A 15,662-nucleotide genomic window follows, 5' to 3' on the forward strand; every position below is an offset into this window, starting at 1 on the left:
CCTCCAGATACACCTTGACTTCCACTGCCTTTTGCACTTCCCTTTGTTCCTTATTCTTTCGATCAATTGTCTGTTCATTGATCTGCATTTACCATATAGTTAAAACATCACGTTTATCTGATGCATCTACAATTGAATCAATTGAAACAAATGAGTGGAGACATTAAGTGGAATCAAACCCAACTCCCTTTAACTGCAAAAAAGAGAGAGAAACATAAATTTTGTAAAATTAATGAAATAGAGAGTTTAATAGTTAATTAATTATATAGCATTAAATTAGAAAATAATCTTGGTCACTATTTTTTTTTCTTTTTTGTATGTGGCACATATTACTAGATCTTAAAAAGCTCAAAATAAACTAGGAGAAAAATTAAGTAGTGTTAAACACATCCAACACTTTGACAAATCTTTCACTCAAGTGCTAATTGAATTTGTGAAAATTCAGATTTTTTCTGTTTTTAATCTCTATTTTCTCATATTATACAATAGAGAAGAATATCTATTTATATACATTACACCCTGTGAACAAAATGGTAAAAAACAACTAAGATATTGAAAATTAGTATCCCTGAAATTAGGGATTATATCTCCTAAAATCTAGTATTTAAGTCAACACATAGCTATAAAATACAACTGACATCTACAACAATAGTCAACACACAACTGTAAAATACAGGTGACATCTGCAACACTCCCCCTCAAGCTGAAGCATAGATGTTCGTCATGCCTAGCTTGCATACAAACTCTTCAAACTTGTGTCCAGGTATTCCTTTTGTCAACATATCTGCAGTTTGTTGTCCTGTAGGAATATACACCAAACAGATAACTTCAGTTTCCAATTTCTCTTTAATAAAATGTCGGTCTACCTCCACATGTTTTGTCCTGTCATGATGGACATGATTAAGAGCAATATTAATTGCTGCCTTATTGCCATAGTAAAGTTGCATAGGACTGTTTTTTATTAACTGCAGTTCTTTAAGAACACGCTCTATCCACATAAGCTCACATACCGCGTGTGCTAGTGCTCGAAACTCTACTTCTGCATTGTTTCGTGCGACTACAGTTTGCTTCTTACTTCTCCAAATTACAAGGTTTCCCTACACCTTAGTACAATAACCCGTTGTAGACTTCTTATCCATGACATTTCTAGCCCAATCTGCATCAACAAAAGCTGCTACATTCTTTTTTTTTCTCCCTTCTCAAAATAAAGTCCCTTTTTCGATGTTGACTTCAGGTATTGAAGTATCCGGTTTACTGCCACTAAGTGATCTTCTCTTGGAAAGTGCATAAACTAACTCACTAAGCTAACCACAAAAGCAATATCAATTCTAGTATATGAAAGATAAATTAATCTCCCTACTAGTCTTTGATATCTCCCCCTCTCCACGGGTGCACTATTTTATCCAAGACTCAACTTGCTATATGGTTCAACTGGTGTGGCAGTAGGTTTACAGTCAATCAACCAGTATCCTTTAGCAAATCTAGGGTGTATTTCCGGTGTGTAACTAGAATACCTTTAGTTGTTCTAGCTACCTCCATTCCCAAAAAATAATGTAGTGGTCCAAGATCCTTGATTTCAAAGTCACAAGCTAATTTTGCCTTTAATCATTCTATCTCTTTTTTGTCATCTCCTGTTAGTATAATGTCGTTAACATACACGATCAAAATAGTTAACTTCCCTTCTTTAAATTGTTTGTAGAACATAGTGTAATCGGCTTGCCCTTCAGAATAACCATAATTCTTCAAGACTTTTCCAATCGATCGAACCAGACCCTAGGTGACAGTTTAAGGGCATAGAGAGACTTTTTTAACCGGAAAACTCTTCCAGTCGGTCCTTTTTCTTCAAAACCAGGTGGCATAATCATGTAAACTTCATCTTCCAATTCTTCATTCAAGAAGGCATTCTTGATATCAAGCTAGTTGAGAGGCTAATCTAAATTTACAGCAAGAGAGAGAAGGATCCTTACAGTATTAAGCTTTGCCACTGGGACAAAAGTCTCTAAGTAGTCCACCCCATAGGTTTGTGTGAAACCCTTCACCACGAGTATTGTTTTGTACCTGTCCACACTTCCAAGTCTTCAAATAACAAAGTTGTATCCTAAAGCCATTAAGTGCATATTTCTAGGATATTCTCGTACCAAGAAAGGGTACAAGTGAGAATAACCATAATCCTTCAAGACTTTTCCATATAGCACTTGTACCCTTTCTTAGTATGAGAATATCCTAGAAATAGGCACTTGGTGGCTTAAGGAGACAATTTTGTTCTTTGAAGACTCAGAAGATATACAAAGGCTGTACAACCAAAAGTTTTGAGTGCAAGATTAGAGGTAACAAGGTGATTTTATGGGTAGCTATCAAGAAAACCAGAAATAGGTGTCTTGAATTTAAGAACTCAAGAGGGCATATGATTTATGAGATAAGATGCTGTAAGAATGGCTTCTCCCCAATATATTTTTGGTACATTAGTTGTGAACATAATAGCCCTAGCAACCTCTAAAAGGTGTCTGTTTTTACGTTCCGCAACCCCATTTTGTTGTGGTGTTCCGGAACAAGAACTTTGGTGACAATTCCTTGTTGTGATAGGTAATTCCGTAAAATATAATTAAAATACTCAGTTCCATTATCTGTACGGAGTACACGAATGTCAGTTTGAAACTGAGTTTTTACCATGGCATTGAACTGTTTAAAAGTTTGTCCAATTTCATATTTTTTCCTTCAAAAGGTACACCCAAGTGGTCCTAGAGTGGTCATCTATGAATGTAATGAACCATTTTGCTTTTGACAGGTTGTTAACCCTTGAGGTCCCCAAATATCACTATGAATCAAAGTGAAAGGTTGGGATGGTTTATAAGTACAGGCAGGAAATGGAACACGTGTTTGTTTAGCCATTTGACAAAAATCACAATATAATAAACTCAAATATTTATTTTTAAATAAAGAATGAAACAAGGTTTTTAGATATGGAAAGCTAAGGTGGCCTAACCTATAGTGCCACAACATTATTTCAGAAGAAACAAATTCACATTGAGAGACCTGAGCATGTCCTTTCACAGGTCCTTTATTCTCGAGATAATACAGCCCCTCGTATTCCTTCGCATTCTCAATCATCCTCCCCAATATTGGATTCTAAAATAGACGTTTAGAACCACAGAATTTAGCTACACAGTTTGTGTCCTTGGTAAGTTTACTAATGAAAGAAGATTACATTTAAGATTTAGGACATGTAAAACTGAAAAAAGAGTCAAACAATTTGCTAGTTTTACTGTTCCTTTTCCAGCTACAGTGGATAATGATCCATCAGCAATCCTCACTTTATAATTACCTAGACATGGAGTGTAACTAGAGAAAATTTGAGAAGACCCTATCATATGGTCTAAGGCCCCTGAATCAACAATCCAAGGACCTTTTTCAAGGTATTAGATGCTAAGGGCTGATGGGTTACCTGTATGGACTACATTACAACTAGAGGAGGTCAAGTCATTTATTTTTGCTTGCTGATTTTGTATGAGAAGCTGTTGCAGCATCTCAAATTAATCTTTTGTGAGAGCAAACTAATTAGTTTTCTCTGTCACCATTCCCTTTGCTTCTTGCTGACGTTTTGGTTTCCAATATGCTGGCTTTCCATGAAGCCTCTAGCACGAGTCTCAAGTATGTCCTTTCCTGTGGCAATAGTCACACTCATCCAAGGACTTGTCTTTTGCTTGATGACTCTCTTTCGACTTTCTTTATGTCTCACCTCAGCAAAAGCTTCTCGGATGAAAGGTAGAGGATTCTTTCTCAAAATGCTGCCATAAACTTCATCAAGTTCTTTGTTGAGTCCATAAATGAAATCAAAGAGGCGTTCTTTATCCAACATCCTCTTATATTTGATGGCATCCTCAGAGCAATGCCACTGCGATTCGTAGTAAAGGTTGAGTTCATGCCATATATTGTTTAGAGAATTGAAATATTGAGTCACTGAAAGACTCCCTTGTTTCTTGTCACGTAATTGTGACTTGATTTCAAAGAGCTGAGCCGCATTCCCAAGGTCAGAGTAGGCTTCTGTCACGGCTTCCTAAAGCTCCTTCGCAGATAGTAGGAAAAGATAAGTCCTACCAATATCCACGTCCATCGAGTTGATCAACCAAGCTTGCACCATTGAATTTTCAGCATCCCATTAGGGGTAACCAGGATCCAAGACATTAGGGGCTTTAGTTTCCCTTGTAATATACCTTAATCGACCTTTGCCACGAAGAAATATGGTGACGAATTGAGACCATTGCAAAAAGTTTCTGCCATTTAACTTGTGCAGAGTTATTTGCATAAAGGGGTTTTCGGTACCTAAGGAGACCGAAGAGATGTCCTGTCTTATTACAGAACTAGAGGAAATCTCATATTCTTGTGTAGGGTTTGTTGTCTTCTCCATTGGAAGGCTTGAGACTTTCGAACGAAATAGGAGAAAAATTCAGAGGCTCAGTTCAAAAGAGCTGCTCTGATGCCACATGAAAATTTAGATTTCTTCTGTTTTTAATCTCTACTTTCTCATATTATACAATAGAGAATAATACTTATTTATATACATTACACCCTAGGAACAAAATGGTAAAAAACATTTAAGATATTGCAAATCAGTATCCCTGAAAATTAGGGATTATATCTCTTAAAATCTAGTATTTAAGTCAACACGTAGCTGTAAAATACAGCTGACATCTGCAACACTAGTCAACACACAACTGTAAAATACAACTGCATATGCAACAGAATTAAGCCTAAGCTCTCTATCTCATGCATCTCTCTCTCCCTAACCTGGAATAATAAGTGAGCTCTAAACTTAAGCCTCGTTGTAATTACTCACACTCTGCCTTGGAAAATACCTTAAGCCTCAAAAATTCATTTAACTGACAAAAACTTCAAGCCTCTTCCTCTAGATTCAATGCCACAAATCCAAAATTGTTGTTGTAAAATACATTGATCTCCATTCAAGTAATACCTCCTCACTCAACTGTCATCAACCTCGTAGGTATTTTCACACTCATTCCCTTGACTCCCCAACAGAGCCATGCACCAAGCCATGATGTTTGGCTATTATGATTAGCTGAAACAGAGTTTACCTCAAAGCATAAAGAACCTCTACTTAACCCAAAGTCTGTTGGTTAAAAAACGTTTTGCAGTGGAAATATTTAGATCGCAATTATCATACAACATAAAAAATTACCATAATCTAAAAATGATTCCTTTGCTTTTTTGTAGAAGTAATTTATCCTCATAAGTCATGATATGTCACTACCAATCTTGTTAGATTACGATCTACCACCAACTATCTTTCACATTATGTCTCAAGTCTGATCTGCACTTAATGTGTGGGCCCCTTTATCACTACTGAAAACAACTAGCAGTAGAAAACTTTTTATCTCAAAGCTAAAGAGAAAATTTTCTTTTTCATTATTTTGTATATTATGGCTCACCTATTCTTCTATGAAAGAACAAGACTTTTTCTATCTTTTGGTGGAAACCCTAAGCTTCTTATCTATCTCTTTTTAATTTTATTAAATAAAAAATATTTGATTTAAATTGACATATACGATTAAAACAAAAAAAAATAGCGTTATACTAGTTTTTAGTATAGGGATCCACTTTGTATAATAACACATGACCCCTTATACATTAAAATATTAAATGGAGTCTCTCACCAAATAATATATTTCGGGTTTTAATCTAAATTACTATTTATCTTACTTAGCAATCCAGAAGTGGTACAGTTAATTAAAAGAGTTAACTCAGATCTTATGGGTACATATAATAATGGCTACAATAATTAGGTCTGTAATTAAATTAGCCTGATTTAATTACAAATATACTTCACTAAAATATTGAAACTAACCTCTACAATTGTACGGTATCAATGATAGTGTTCTTGAATAATAATTCGACTCATGCGATATTGATTTCTTTACTGAATAATATTTTGTACCACATCGTTAATAAAATTGATATCTTAGTTATCCAATCAATTTAATTACATTTATTCCTTAACACTTGTTGTGTTTCTCTGATGATCAATTTCAACATACTAACTATGTTGACACATTCTGACCAGAGAATTCCATGATCAAGTACCGAAAATCTGTTAAAAGATGTGTTGTATAAATTCTATATTGTTAATTTATAATCTCATTAATCATAATTGCTTCCACTAAGATACTGAATAATCTTGCTATAAATGTATGTCACGCCTATTGGTAACTCAAATGAAATTATAATAAAAAATATGAAACTATAATGAACTCAAGATTGAGATTGTAATAAAATCAATGCCCATGATATTTAACAAGTTTAACAGTCATTTTAAAGTTAATTAAATTTCAATTATGATATATTTCAATGGAGTCAAACTATATCAGTAAATTTATATATGATTAAAACAAATAATTCAATAAAGTTACTACAGTCTAAATATAAATAAAGCGATCAATTCTATTTATCAACTATGAACTTAATTTATTGAAGGTTATGGTAGAGTTGCTCTAAGTAAAGCACGAATCACCGCCAAACATACAAAGTGATAAATAGTAAAAAAACTCATTCTAACTTTAATCGTGTGGTTATTAAAAAGTGTTTTATTTTATAGCAACTGCTAAATGGTTAAATGGACCTTACGCAAAGGGTTCCAACATAGTCGAACCCTTTATCTAATCATAAGATAACTTTATAGCAACTCCAACGTAGAGCAGCCTCCAGAACTGTTGGATGCATGTACTTGAATTTGAAATAATTGTAACAACGTGCATCCAACAGTTTTGGAGGCTGCTCTACCTTAGAGCTACTCCAAGATAGTTGAACCCTAACTTTATTTATGTCTTCTGTGGATGCATATAATAATCATATAAATATATATAATATAATTAAATGGATTTTATTAAAAAATATTTATATAATTAAGATGCTTAAAAGTATCTTAAATATTTTATTAATTAAAAATATTTATTAAAAATAAATCAATCAATATCCTACATAATCCCAACATACCGAGCATTGCCCGTCGAATGGAAGGGTAGTCATCAGTTGCCCCAGGAGGGTTGACCCTCGTAGGAGGCGGACATCAAAATTCTCCACGGAAAAATATGAATACCAAGAAGCGCTGCAGTCCCTAAAGCATTAATCCTCACATCCGCGGAGGGAGACGGGATCTCGTGGAGAGGGAACAAGTGAGGACCCTCTAGCGAAGAATCCCAATGAAAACAATTTCCTAGCAATCCCATGAATTCAACTAGCTGCCCAAAAAATAAATAAATAAATAAAAACGTTGGGGTTAGTGGACATTTCAAGTAGATATTGTTGAGATTTAAAATGGACACGTGGTATTTTACTTATTAAAAAAAGATCCCATTTACGATATTTTTTGTAAAACTTAGGCTCCGTTTGGTACAACTTATTAAATAGAGTTTATAACAATAGAATTTATAGCAGTAGAGTTTATACCAATATAATTTTTGGACAAAAAGTCATTGGGTGTTTGGTTGTCAATAAAAAAAATACTTTTGAACCATTAAACTATGTATTATTTTTTATATTATATATTTTTAGAAAAGCTCTATAACATCTACTCTCAAAAACTTAAATTTTGGGTTTTTGCTAGTAGAGGTAAATTAGCTTATTTAAGTTAAAAAAATTTTACTAAAAAAATAACCAAACACCATAAAAAATTTTAAAAAGTGCTTATACAATTAAATAAGTACTTATGACTCTTAAATAAGTCATACCAAACAGACATTTATTATTGAGATAAAAAATTCAGCTGTATTTAAATTAAAATGTTTGAACTCATTTCACCAGGAAGCTGTGCTCAAATAATTGAAGCTGTGCTCAAATAATTGTCTTATTTTGTTGGGATTAGTAGACATTTTCAAGTAGTTAATTCGAAATGAGGATAATAGATGATTGACTGTATTTATATGTCCTGTAAATTTGGTACAACAGCCCAAAAAAAAAAAAAAAAAAAAGCGCTGAGCTTGGAATTGTGATGGTACTTTTCCAGTTTAGCTGACCCCACTATCGGGAATGTATGACGTTTGTTGCTCTTGTTTTTCTGAACATTCTGTGCTTTGGAATTGGCGTTAGATTAAGCATATTAGTCGCAAATTTGGCACGCAGCTCGTTTAGAGGGACTCGATTTATAACGAAGTCTGGTTGGTTAAATTTAACATGAACTAATATCTCTAAAATTCCTGGGCTTATACTTGAGTTGCAGCTGCCACTGTTCAACTTGGCAGTTGCTTATGGCCAGTAAAACAAGGAGAATTCATAAATAAAATTCGATCAGTGCACACGGAGTATGTCAACTCTTCTTAGACTGAAACAATAGAAATATTTATAAATTAATTGATACTAGATTAAACAAGTTCTTCAAGTTGCTGTTGTAAATCTGTAATTCAAGATGGAAATAGAAAGCAACAAGAATAATGCAGAAGATAGCTGCATACAATCTGCCAATGCCGATCAAGCTATAGGCTTCGCAGTGAATCAAGTATGGTGAAATTTCTGTCCAAATGATGGTGAAAGATACAAAAGCCAGTGGGGAGAAAATTTGCTTCCTTAAGTGCCTAAAGAGGCATAGCCTGGACCCGTGCCTGTCAGTCAATTTGCAAATAAAAGCTTCATTATATTTTCTTCTAAACAAAAGCTGTACCACCGCATTGGATTTGTTCCTTTTTCAGTGCTGGATAGCAGAAGTTTTTTAAGATCATCTTTTTCACATGCCTCATGAGTCATGATAATAAGCACAAAGGAGCAAAATCACTCATTTCGAAAATACCTATCAAAGCCGTTATGGTCGATCTTGGAAACAACTTTCGAATTAGATTAAGGAGATTTATAATTAAAATACCCCAATCCGAATCATGAGTTCATAAAATTGATAATTCATGATAGATTCCAGGTTTCTTCAAAACATCTGCCATTTGAGATTTCTTTGTTTCACACTCCACTTGGGGATGACTGAGTAATTTACTTCAAAACTTGAGAAAACATAAAAGGATTGAAAAAAATAAAAAGACAACAAAAATGGGAGCAACTCATCTACTTTTGTGGGTTTGGCTAAACTTTCATTGCCGGGCCAGCCAGCAGATACAACTGACACACGAAGCTCACAAACAAACAGGTTTCTGCATTCTATTAATTTGCCAGCAGTTTTCTTTTTCCATTCCCCCCCGACCAACAGCTAGCTGTCTCTTTTTAGTTGAGCTGCTGCTTCTTTTTACTCTTCCATACTCTGTTCTGCGAATCAAAATTCATTACTCAGTTTCAGTGAGAAGGAAAAGCATTCGAGTTTATACACAAAGCAACTCTATTAGCTCGAGAAGAAATATTGAGAGAAAAGCCATGCTTATGCCTCCTACTCTCCTATATTTAAACAAGTTCAACTTGCCTACATGTCAACCTCCAATTCCAAACATACTACAAATTCAATAATCATCAGTTCTGAAGTGCATGAAAGTATCATCCAAAGATTAAGGGATTAGGGAATACAGTTTTGAAGATAGTTTGAACTTCTGAATTTAAATTACTCAAGAATTAATCCAATCATTTGTATTTAAAATATGCTAGTTCCAGCACATACTTAAGTATCGACAAAGTGTCATTACACCACTTAAATTTGAATACTAATTAATTCTTCTTATTTTTCTGTAAATATACTACACCTACCTACTGTACTTAGATCAAGAGGATCAAATATTCCCACTAGCTGTCTCTCCAAGTTGAAAACTTGGATTTCCATCAAAGTAAAATACTGTATCTTAATTCTTGTCATAACTGAAATTTGTACTATTAATAACTGGAAGTGGTAAATTCTAAACCTCAGCAGGTAGTACCAATGCTATAATGCCCTCCATTGTGTCACTAACAGCTGGATTGTAATTTCAGCTCATAAGACTACAAATTAAAGAGCGATCCATTAATGAAGATAAGAATATAAACTAATCCAGGTTGTTTAAATAAAAGGACTGATTTATTCCCATCGACAGAGAAGCATGAGAATACAAAAAGGAAAAATCAACCAGCAGAAAAAAATCTATAAACAATAAACTACCTTCATTTAGTTATAAAACTCAAGGTACATGCCCCAAAACCTTTTTACAGGCAGAAGCAAGGAAATCCACCATGTTTGGGTATTGGTCCCTTGATAAAAGTCCTGTTTACAAGGAAGTTGGGAGCAAAAGTAAGTGTGGGTTCTGAAAAAGATTAGAGTTCAAGAACATATTATAAAGGTATGTATAGCTGACCTGCAAAGCAGGCACCTATATCTAATAATATTCACAGGGACTTCAATCTAGACTTTGACCACAGTTAAGAATGCTGTTTTCTTCAATTTACACCAATAACATTACAGGAACATTGAGGTTTTCAAAGGCTTCAAAATCTGCTATCCCTACATCAATCATCAACAAAAATATATGTAGCATTAAAGTTGGAGATACCTGAAGTGCTGCGGGAATAGACCAATTAACTTAGTCTTAATAGTTGATATGAGATTCATAGTATTGGATTATTAACCAGCTTAATTACACCAGAACAGTGACTAAATTAAATTTTGAAATATGCCAAAATTACTGTCATTGAGTACCTCACGAGCTGAAGATTTGATTCAAGCTGCAAAGACATGGTGCATCATCTCCTATATGGCTTAAAGTGATAATTTTGGAACTCAGAACCAAAAGTAATTGACTCTTCATCAAGCTTCTTCTTCAATCTTCTCCATGTTCTCAACATATCGGATTGTATTAAGCCCCTATAAAGAGTTTCAAAAGTAACTTTTTGTGGAAGCAAACCCTTCTCTATCATCTCAACGAAATACTGGCAAGCCTCTTTCCACTTCTGTTTCTCGCACAACCCATGAATTAACATTGTGTAAGAATCTAAATCCGGCCCCAACCCACTTCCTTTCACATCATTCCAAATCTCCCTCACCATATCCATTCTATTCAATGCCATAAACATCCCTATCAATATATTATACGAATGCATATTGGGGACACATAGACCATCTTCTTTCATCTGCCGATACAACTTCATAGCCCCATTCGCATCCTTCCTCCCCCTATATTCCTTAAAGAAACAATTATAAGTCTCCGCAGAAGGACAAACACCGTTCCTCACCATCTCTCCAAGTAACTCCTCTGCATCCTCGATCCTCCCACATGAACAAAGACACTTAACAACAGAGGAATACGTAGCAACAGTCGGACAAATCCCTTTCTCCTTCATAAAATTCAACTTATCAAGCGACAACTGCGGCTGATGAGCCCGGCTATACACATGTAACACAATCGAAAAACTAGTGACATCCGGTTCAATCCCTCTCACGCGCATTTCATCAAACACCTTCTCGGCGTTCCTTATTGTTTTCTCAAATCTCTCACTCGGATGCAAGCTCGCCCTCCTACAAACCCCATTTAACAACACATTATAAGTCACAACATTCGGCTCGACTCCTCTCTCTATCATCTCTCCTAAAAACCTCTCCGCCATGTCAATTCGATTAATTTTACACCACCCATAAATCAAACTCGTGTACATTTTCACATTCGGTATGATCTCATGCTTATTCCTATTAAAAACCTCAACAGCAACTTTTACATAGCCGTATTTACAAAGGGTATCGAGCAAGAAGCAAAAGAAGTTAACGTTATTGTTGTTGTTTTGATTTTCAGTTTGAACAAAACATTTCATGTCGTCAAATGCTCGGATCGCCTGACGGGTGAGGCCAGCGGCGATTAATCTGCGGATTAAGATCAAGAAAGCGGATGAAATGGGGGTGATGTTGTTTTGGTCCATTTGGACGATGAGTTGCCAAACGACGTCGAATTGGCGGACTTTGGAGAGAATGTCGATGATGAGATTGTAAGAGGAGGCGGAGGTGGAGGGACGAGGGTTGTTGGAGTTGGAGGGTAAAGATTGGGAATAGTGGAAAAAGGCAAGGGCAACTTTGGAAGAGTGTTGGAGGCGGAGGAGTGTTTGGTTTAGGAGGTGAGGGGAAAGAGTGATGCCGTGGAGTTGGAGAGAGGACTCCATGGCGTGGAACGGGTTGTGGTGGGCAAGTACGATTTGGGAGAGTAAGTCGGCGTCGTTTGATGGCTCGAGTTTTGGGAGATCGATGGTGAAAGGAAGAACGGCGTCGCTTTTTGTGGAGTAGAAGTGGTAGTGGTTGTGGTTGAGTCGAAGGAATCGGCGCGTAATGGTGGACGTAGGGGTCCGTGTTTGGACTGAGAATAACGATCGAAGCAGCGCCATATTCAGCGTTCAAACAAACTCCATCAAGAACCATGATTCTTTTGTATTTTATCATGAGTGGGGCTCCAAATAAAATGATTTTAATTTAAATAAATTTGGTGAAACTTATTTAATGGTTATAAATATTTATTTAAATTTTATTTAAAATTGAGATAGTGTATATTTTAATTTATAACTGTTATAGAAAAAAAATTATAATTATGAAATATAAATTAATAGTATATAGTAAATATAAATTTTAAATAATAATTTTAATAAAATTATTAAAGATAAAATAAATTTTTTTATCGTATAAGTAAAAAATTATATTAACATAACTTTTAAGGTACATCAACTAGTGTTTACCAAATAACAACTGCACAACCTCAATCCCCAACGAACCTTTAATCCGATAAGCTCTTATCATAATTTTTGTTATTATTTAATTATTTTTCTAATAGAGTTTTTTAAGCTTAAATAAGTTATTTTGCTTCTATTTGTAAAAACTAAAGTTTTACGCTTTTGGGAGAGGATGTTGAAATTCTTTTTAAATGTTAAAATATTTAAAATATCATTTACTTATTTTACAATCTTAATTTATTTTTTTAATAACATAATTTTTTAAAAAAACTTGCCTATTAAAGTAATTTCATAATTTTTTTAATAAAATCTTATATTAACAACCAAATAACTAAATTGTTTTGGTAAAACTAATAAAAGCTCTATTTGAAAAATTGTACCAAACAAAGTCTTAAGGTGGTTCTGTATATCTTTTTAAATAAATTTTTATAAATAAAATTTTCACAAAATAAATTTTAGTTATTTAGTTATTAACGAGATTTTTTATTAAAAATTATAAAATAACTTTAATATACAATTTTTTTAAAGTTATATTATGAAAATAATGAAATATGATTGTTAAATAATTAAAAGATATTTAGTATTTTAAAAAAATCAACCTCTACTCATAAAAATAAAAAATTTGGGCTTGCAAATAGGAATTAAATAATTTATTTAATCTTAAAAAACTTTACTAAAAAAATTACCAAACAACAATAAAAAAAATTTTAAAATAGCTTATCAAATTAAAAAAGTATTTATAACTAATAAATAAGATCTACTATACACACTTATTTTGTCCTTAAATGTAATTTCAGTGAAAGATTTCAATTAACAGCACAACTTTTATAATTTAATAGAACTATAATCATGATATTGAGACCAAATTTTTTTTATTACTATGAGTGGGTTAAAAGTGTAGTTACAAAATTTATAATTTTTATTTAGTTACCCATAATTCAAGTGGTATACAGACAAAATATGTACTATATTAATAATTAATAAATGAAACATATCAAAATTTATATATAAACATTCAAAAAAGAGTTATACATTGTTTCAAAATACTAATACATGTTTCTATATAATATTAAAAATATGTAAAGTTATCTTAAAAGTTTCTAAACTTTACTTTTTCCTTAAGTTTTCCTCTCGTTATCTTATTGTACCACGTGGAGAGAAGTTACTTTAAAACAAAATGTTGGTGGTAAAATTTGAATCAAGCATGATATGACACGTGTGAAGATATTGCACATGACTTTAAAGTAGTGAATGAAGAGTTGAGGATGAAAGGACAAAATAAAAAGATCACGAAAAATCAGCATCAACCACTCAAATCATCTTAAAATAACAAAAAATATCTCATACAATATGTTCAAGTTGCCACATGTTAGTACGGACTACAGAACAGTGACAGCCTTGCAAACAGAACCAAGACATGTCATCATTGCATGGTCCCTACTCGGCTGTCTCCAAAATATCCCCTTACAAGCCACCAAGATTAGAAGGAGAAGGTCCCCTAATACCTCCACTTTAAGATTCTCTTTGATTTCGATCACCTGCGGACCTGATCACCAAACTTTATCTTCAGCCAAAAGGTTTCCCAATGTTTTCACATCAACCTTGCTTTTGAGCTTTTGAACGAGTTTTATTACTGAATCCTTGTCATGTTGGCTTACCTCGCACGTATCCGCCCCTGTAAGATGGGGGATTAACATAAAGATAAAGAGAAAAAGCTAATGGAAATGAACAATCAAACTCACAAAGAGGAATGCAAATAATGAAAGTCTCCTATGAGATGTAGTGAATACATGAGGAACCTCCCTTCTATGGGTGATTTCTCTGGCCATGACAAACTAACGACCATACCAAGACGTCAAATAAGTAATGACACCTCAAAGGCACAACACACCCTCTTGAAATACCCCTTAAGTGGCAACCAAAACCTCATGAGGACCGATTCCGCACGAATGGCAACCCTGTTCTCCAAAGGGCTACATTTATCCTCCTGGCCGCCTTAGTCCTACACTAGGCAGTAGCTTTGTGGGGGAAAGGGGGGGGGAAGCAAATGAATATGAGGATCATGCCACAAGATCCCAGGATGATCCCTATTGAGACTGTCCCCCAATAGAAGATCTACCTAAGGAGAAGTTTAGTGGTGATAAAATTTGAATAAGGCATGATACAACACCTGTGAAGATATTGCACATGACTTTTAAGCCCTTGAAAGTAGTAAAGAAAAGGGCAAAATGGAAAGATCTCTAAAAATTAGCACCAGCCTCTTAAATAATTTGAGAACAACAAAAAATGCCTTCTACAATATATCTAAGTCACCATGTGTCTATACAGGACCGCAGAACAGTGGCAGCCTTGCCAACAACACTAAGATACTTAGGTTGTCTCCAAAATATCTTCTTACAAGCTACCAAAGTCAGATTAGAGAAAGGGGGACTAGGACACAACTACCTGTACAATCTCTAGTGAAATCATGTGCTTCTTAGCCTAATTAATTTATTTAAAATGAGGTAATTAGAATTAAGGACATGTTGCCAACAAAGACTGTCCCTTAGAGGACAGCTATCCAATCCAAGTAAGCTCAAAGGTCTCAATTAGAAAGGCCAAACTATCCTTAAAACCCTACTCGAAGAGAGAACTAATTAATAGTGGATCATCACATGTTCAAAAAGACACAAAGATGCTCTCGAGGGTATTGCACCTTAAAATGTCTAGTTGATCTCACAAAGGGTGGGTGAGTTCTCTTATTGACAAAAGTATCAACTTTTCTCCTTTTAAGCCCTCGAAAGTAGTGAAGAAAGAGCCGAAGATGAGAGTGCAAAATGAAAAGACCTCCAAAAACCAGCATCAGCCTCCCAAATAATATAAGAATAACAAAAAATGGCATTAAAAAATTTCATAATGTAATATATTAAATAAAAAAATAATGTCATTAAAAATTTTATTTAATTAGAAAATTATGAAGATAATATAAATCAATTTATAATTATATTACTTTTGTTCATATTCTCATTGTTATAATCATCTTTATTGTAGGACCCATGAACTTTATTGTAATGATT

The 15,662-nt window shown here is 34.0% G+C and overlaps 1 protein-coding gene and 1 long non-coding RNA gene across 7 annotated transcripts; both read right to left on the reverse strand.

The window, feature by feature from the left end:
• Positions 1-8,753: 8,753 nt before the first annotated feature.
• LOC102614865 (pentatricopeptide repeat-containing protein At2g13420, mitochondrial-like) lies at positions 8,754-12,348 on the reverse strand. 5 transcript variants are annotated; one of them, XR_003067219.2, is made up of 4 exons: positions 10,601-12,348; positions 10,260-10,405; positions 10,067-10,168; positions 8,754-9,247 (listed from the first exon to the last, which is right to left on the reverse strand). XR_003067219.2 is itself a non-coding variant. In XM_006465031.4 (2 exons), the coding sequence occupies exon 1, from the start codon at positions 12,265-12,267 to the stop codon at positions 10,645-10,647; it is 1,623 nt and encodes a 540-aa protein (XP_006465094.1). In that variant the 5' UTR covers positions 12,268-12,348; the 3' UTR covers positions 8,754-9,252; positions 10,601-10,644. The 5 variants fall into 5 exon arrangements, 1 of the variants encoding a protein (XP_006465094.1); XR_369246.4 differs by having other exon boundaries at positions 8,754-9,252; XR_369247.4 differs by lacking the exon at positions 10,260-10,405.
• Positions 12,349-13,903: 1,555 nt separating this feature from the next.
• LOC127903841 (uncharacterized) lies at positions 13,904-14,822 on the reverse strand. Of its 2 annotated transcripts, none has more exons than XR_008056716.1 (2): positions 14,397-14,822; positions 13,904-14,281 (listed from the first exon to the last, which is right to left on the reverse strand). It is a non-coding gene; the product is annotated as an uncharacterized LOC127903841 (long non-coding RNA). The 2 variants fall into 2 exon arrangements; XR_008056717.1 differs by having other exon boundaries at positions 14,349-14,822.
• Positions 14,823-15,662: the final 840 nt, after the last annotated feature.

Source organism: Citrus sinensis, chromosome 7 (genome assembly GCF_022201045.2).
Source record: "Citrus sinensis cultivar Valencia sweet orange chromosome 7, DVS_A1.0, whole genome shotgun sequence".
Lineage (NCBI taxonomy): Eukaryota > Viridiplantae > Streptophyta > Magnoliopsida > Sapindales > Rutaceae > Citrus > Citrus sinensis.

What these genes read in the sequence shown, in the direction of transcription:
- LOC102614865 (XM_006465031.4), bottom strand. Translation starts at nt 12,267, where the DNA reads ATGGCGCTGCTTCGATCGTTATTCTCAGTCCAAACACGGACCCCTACG.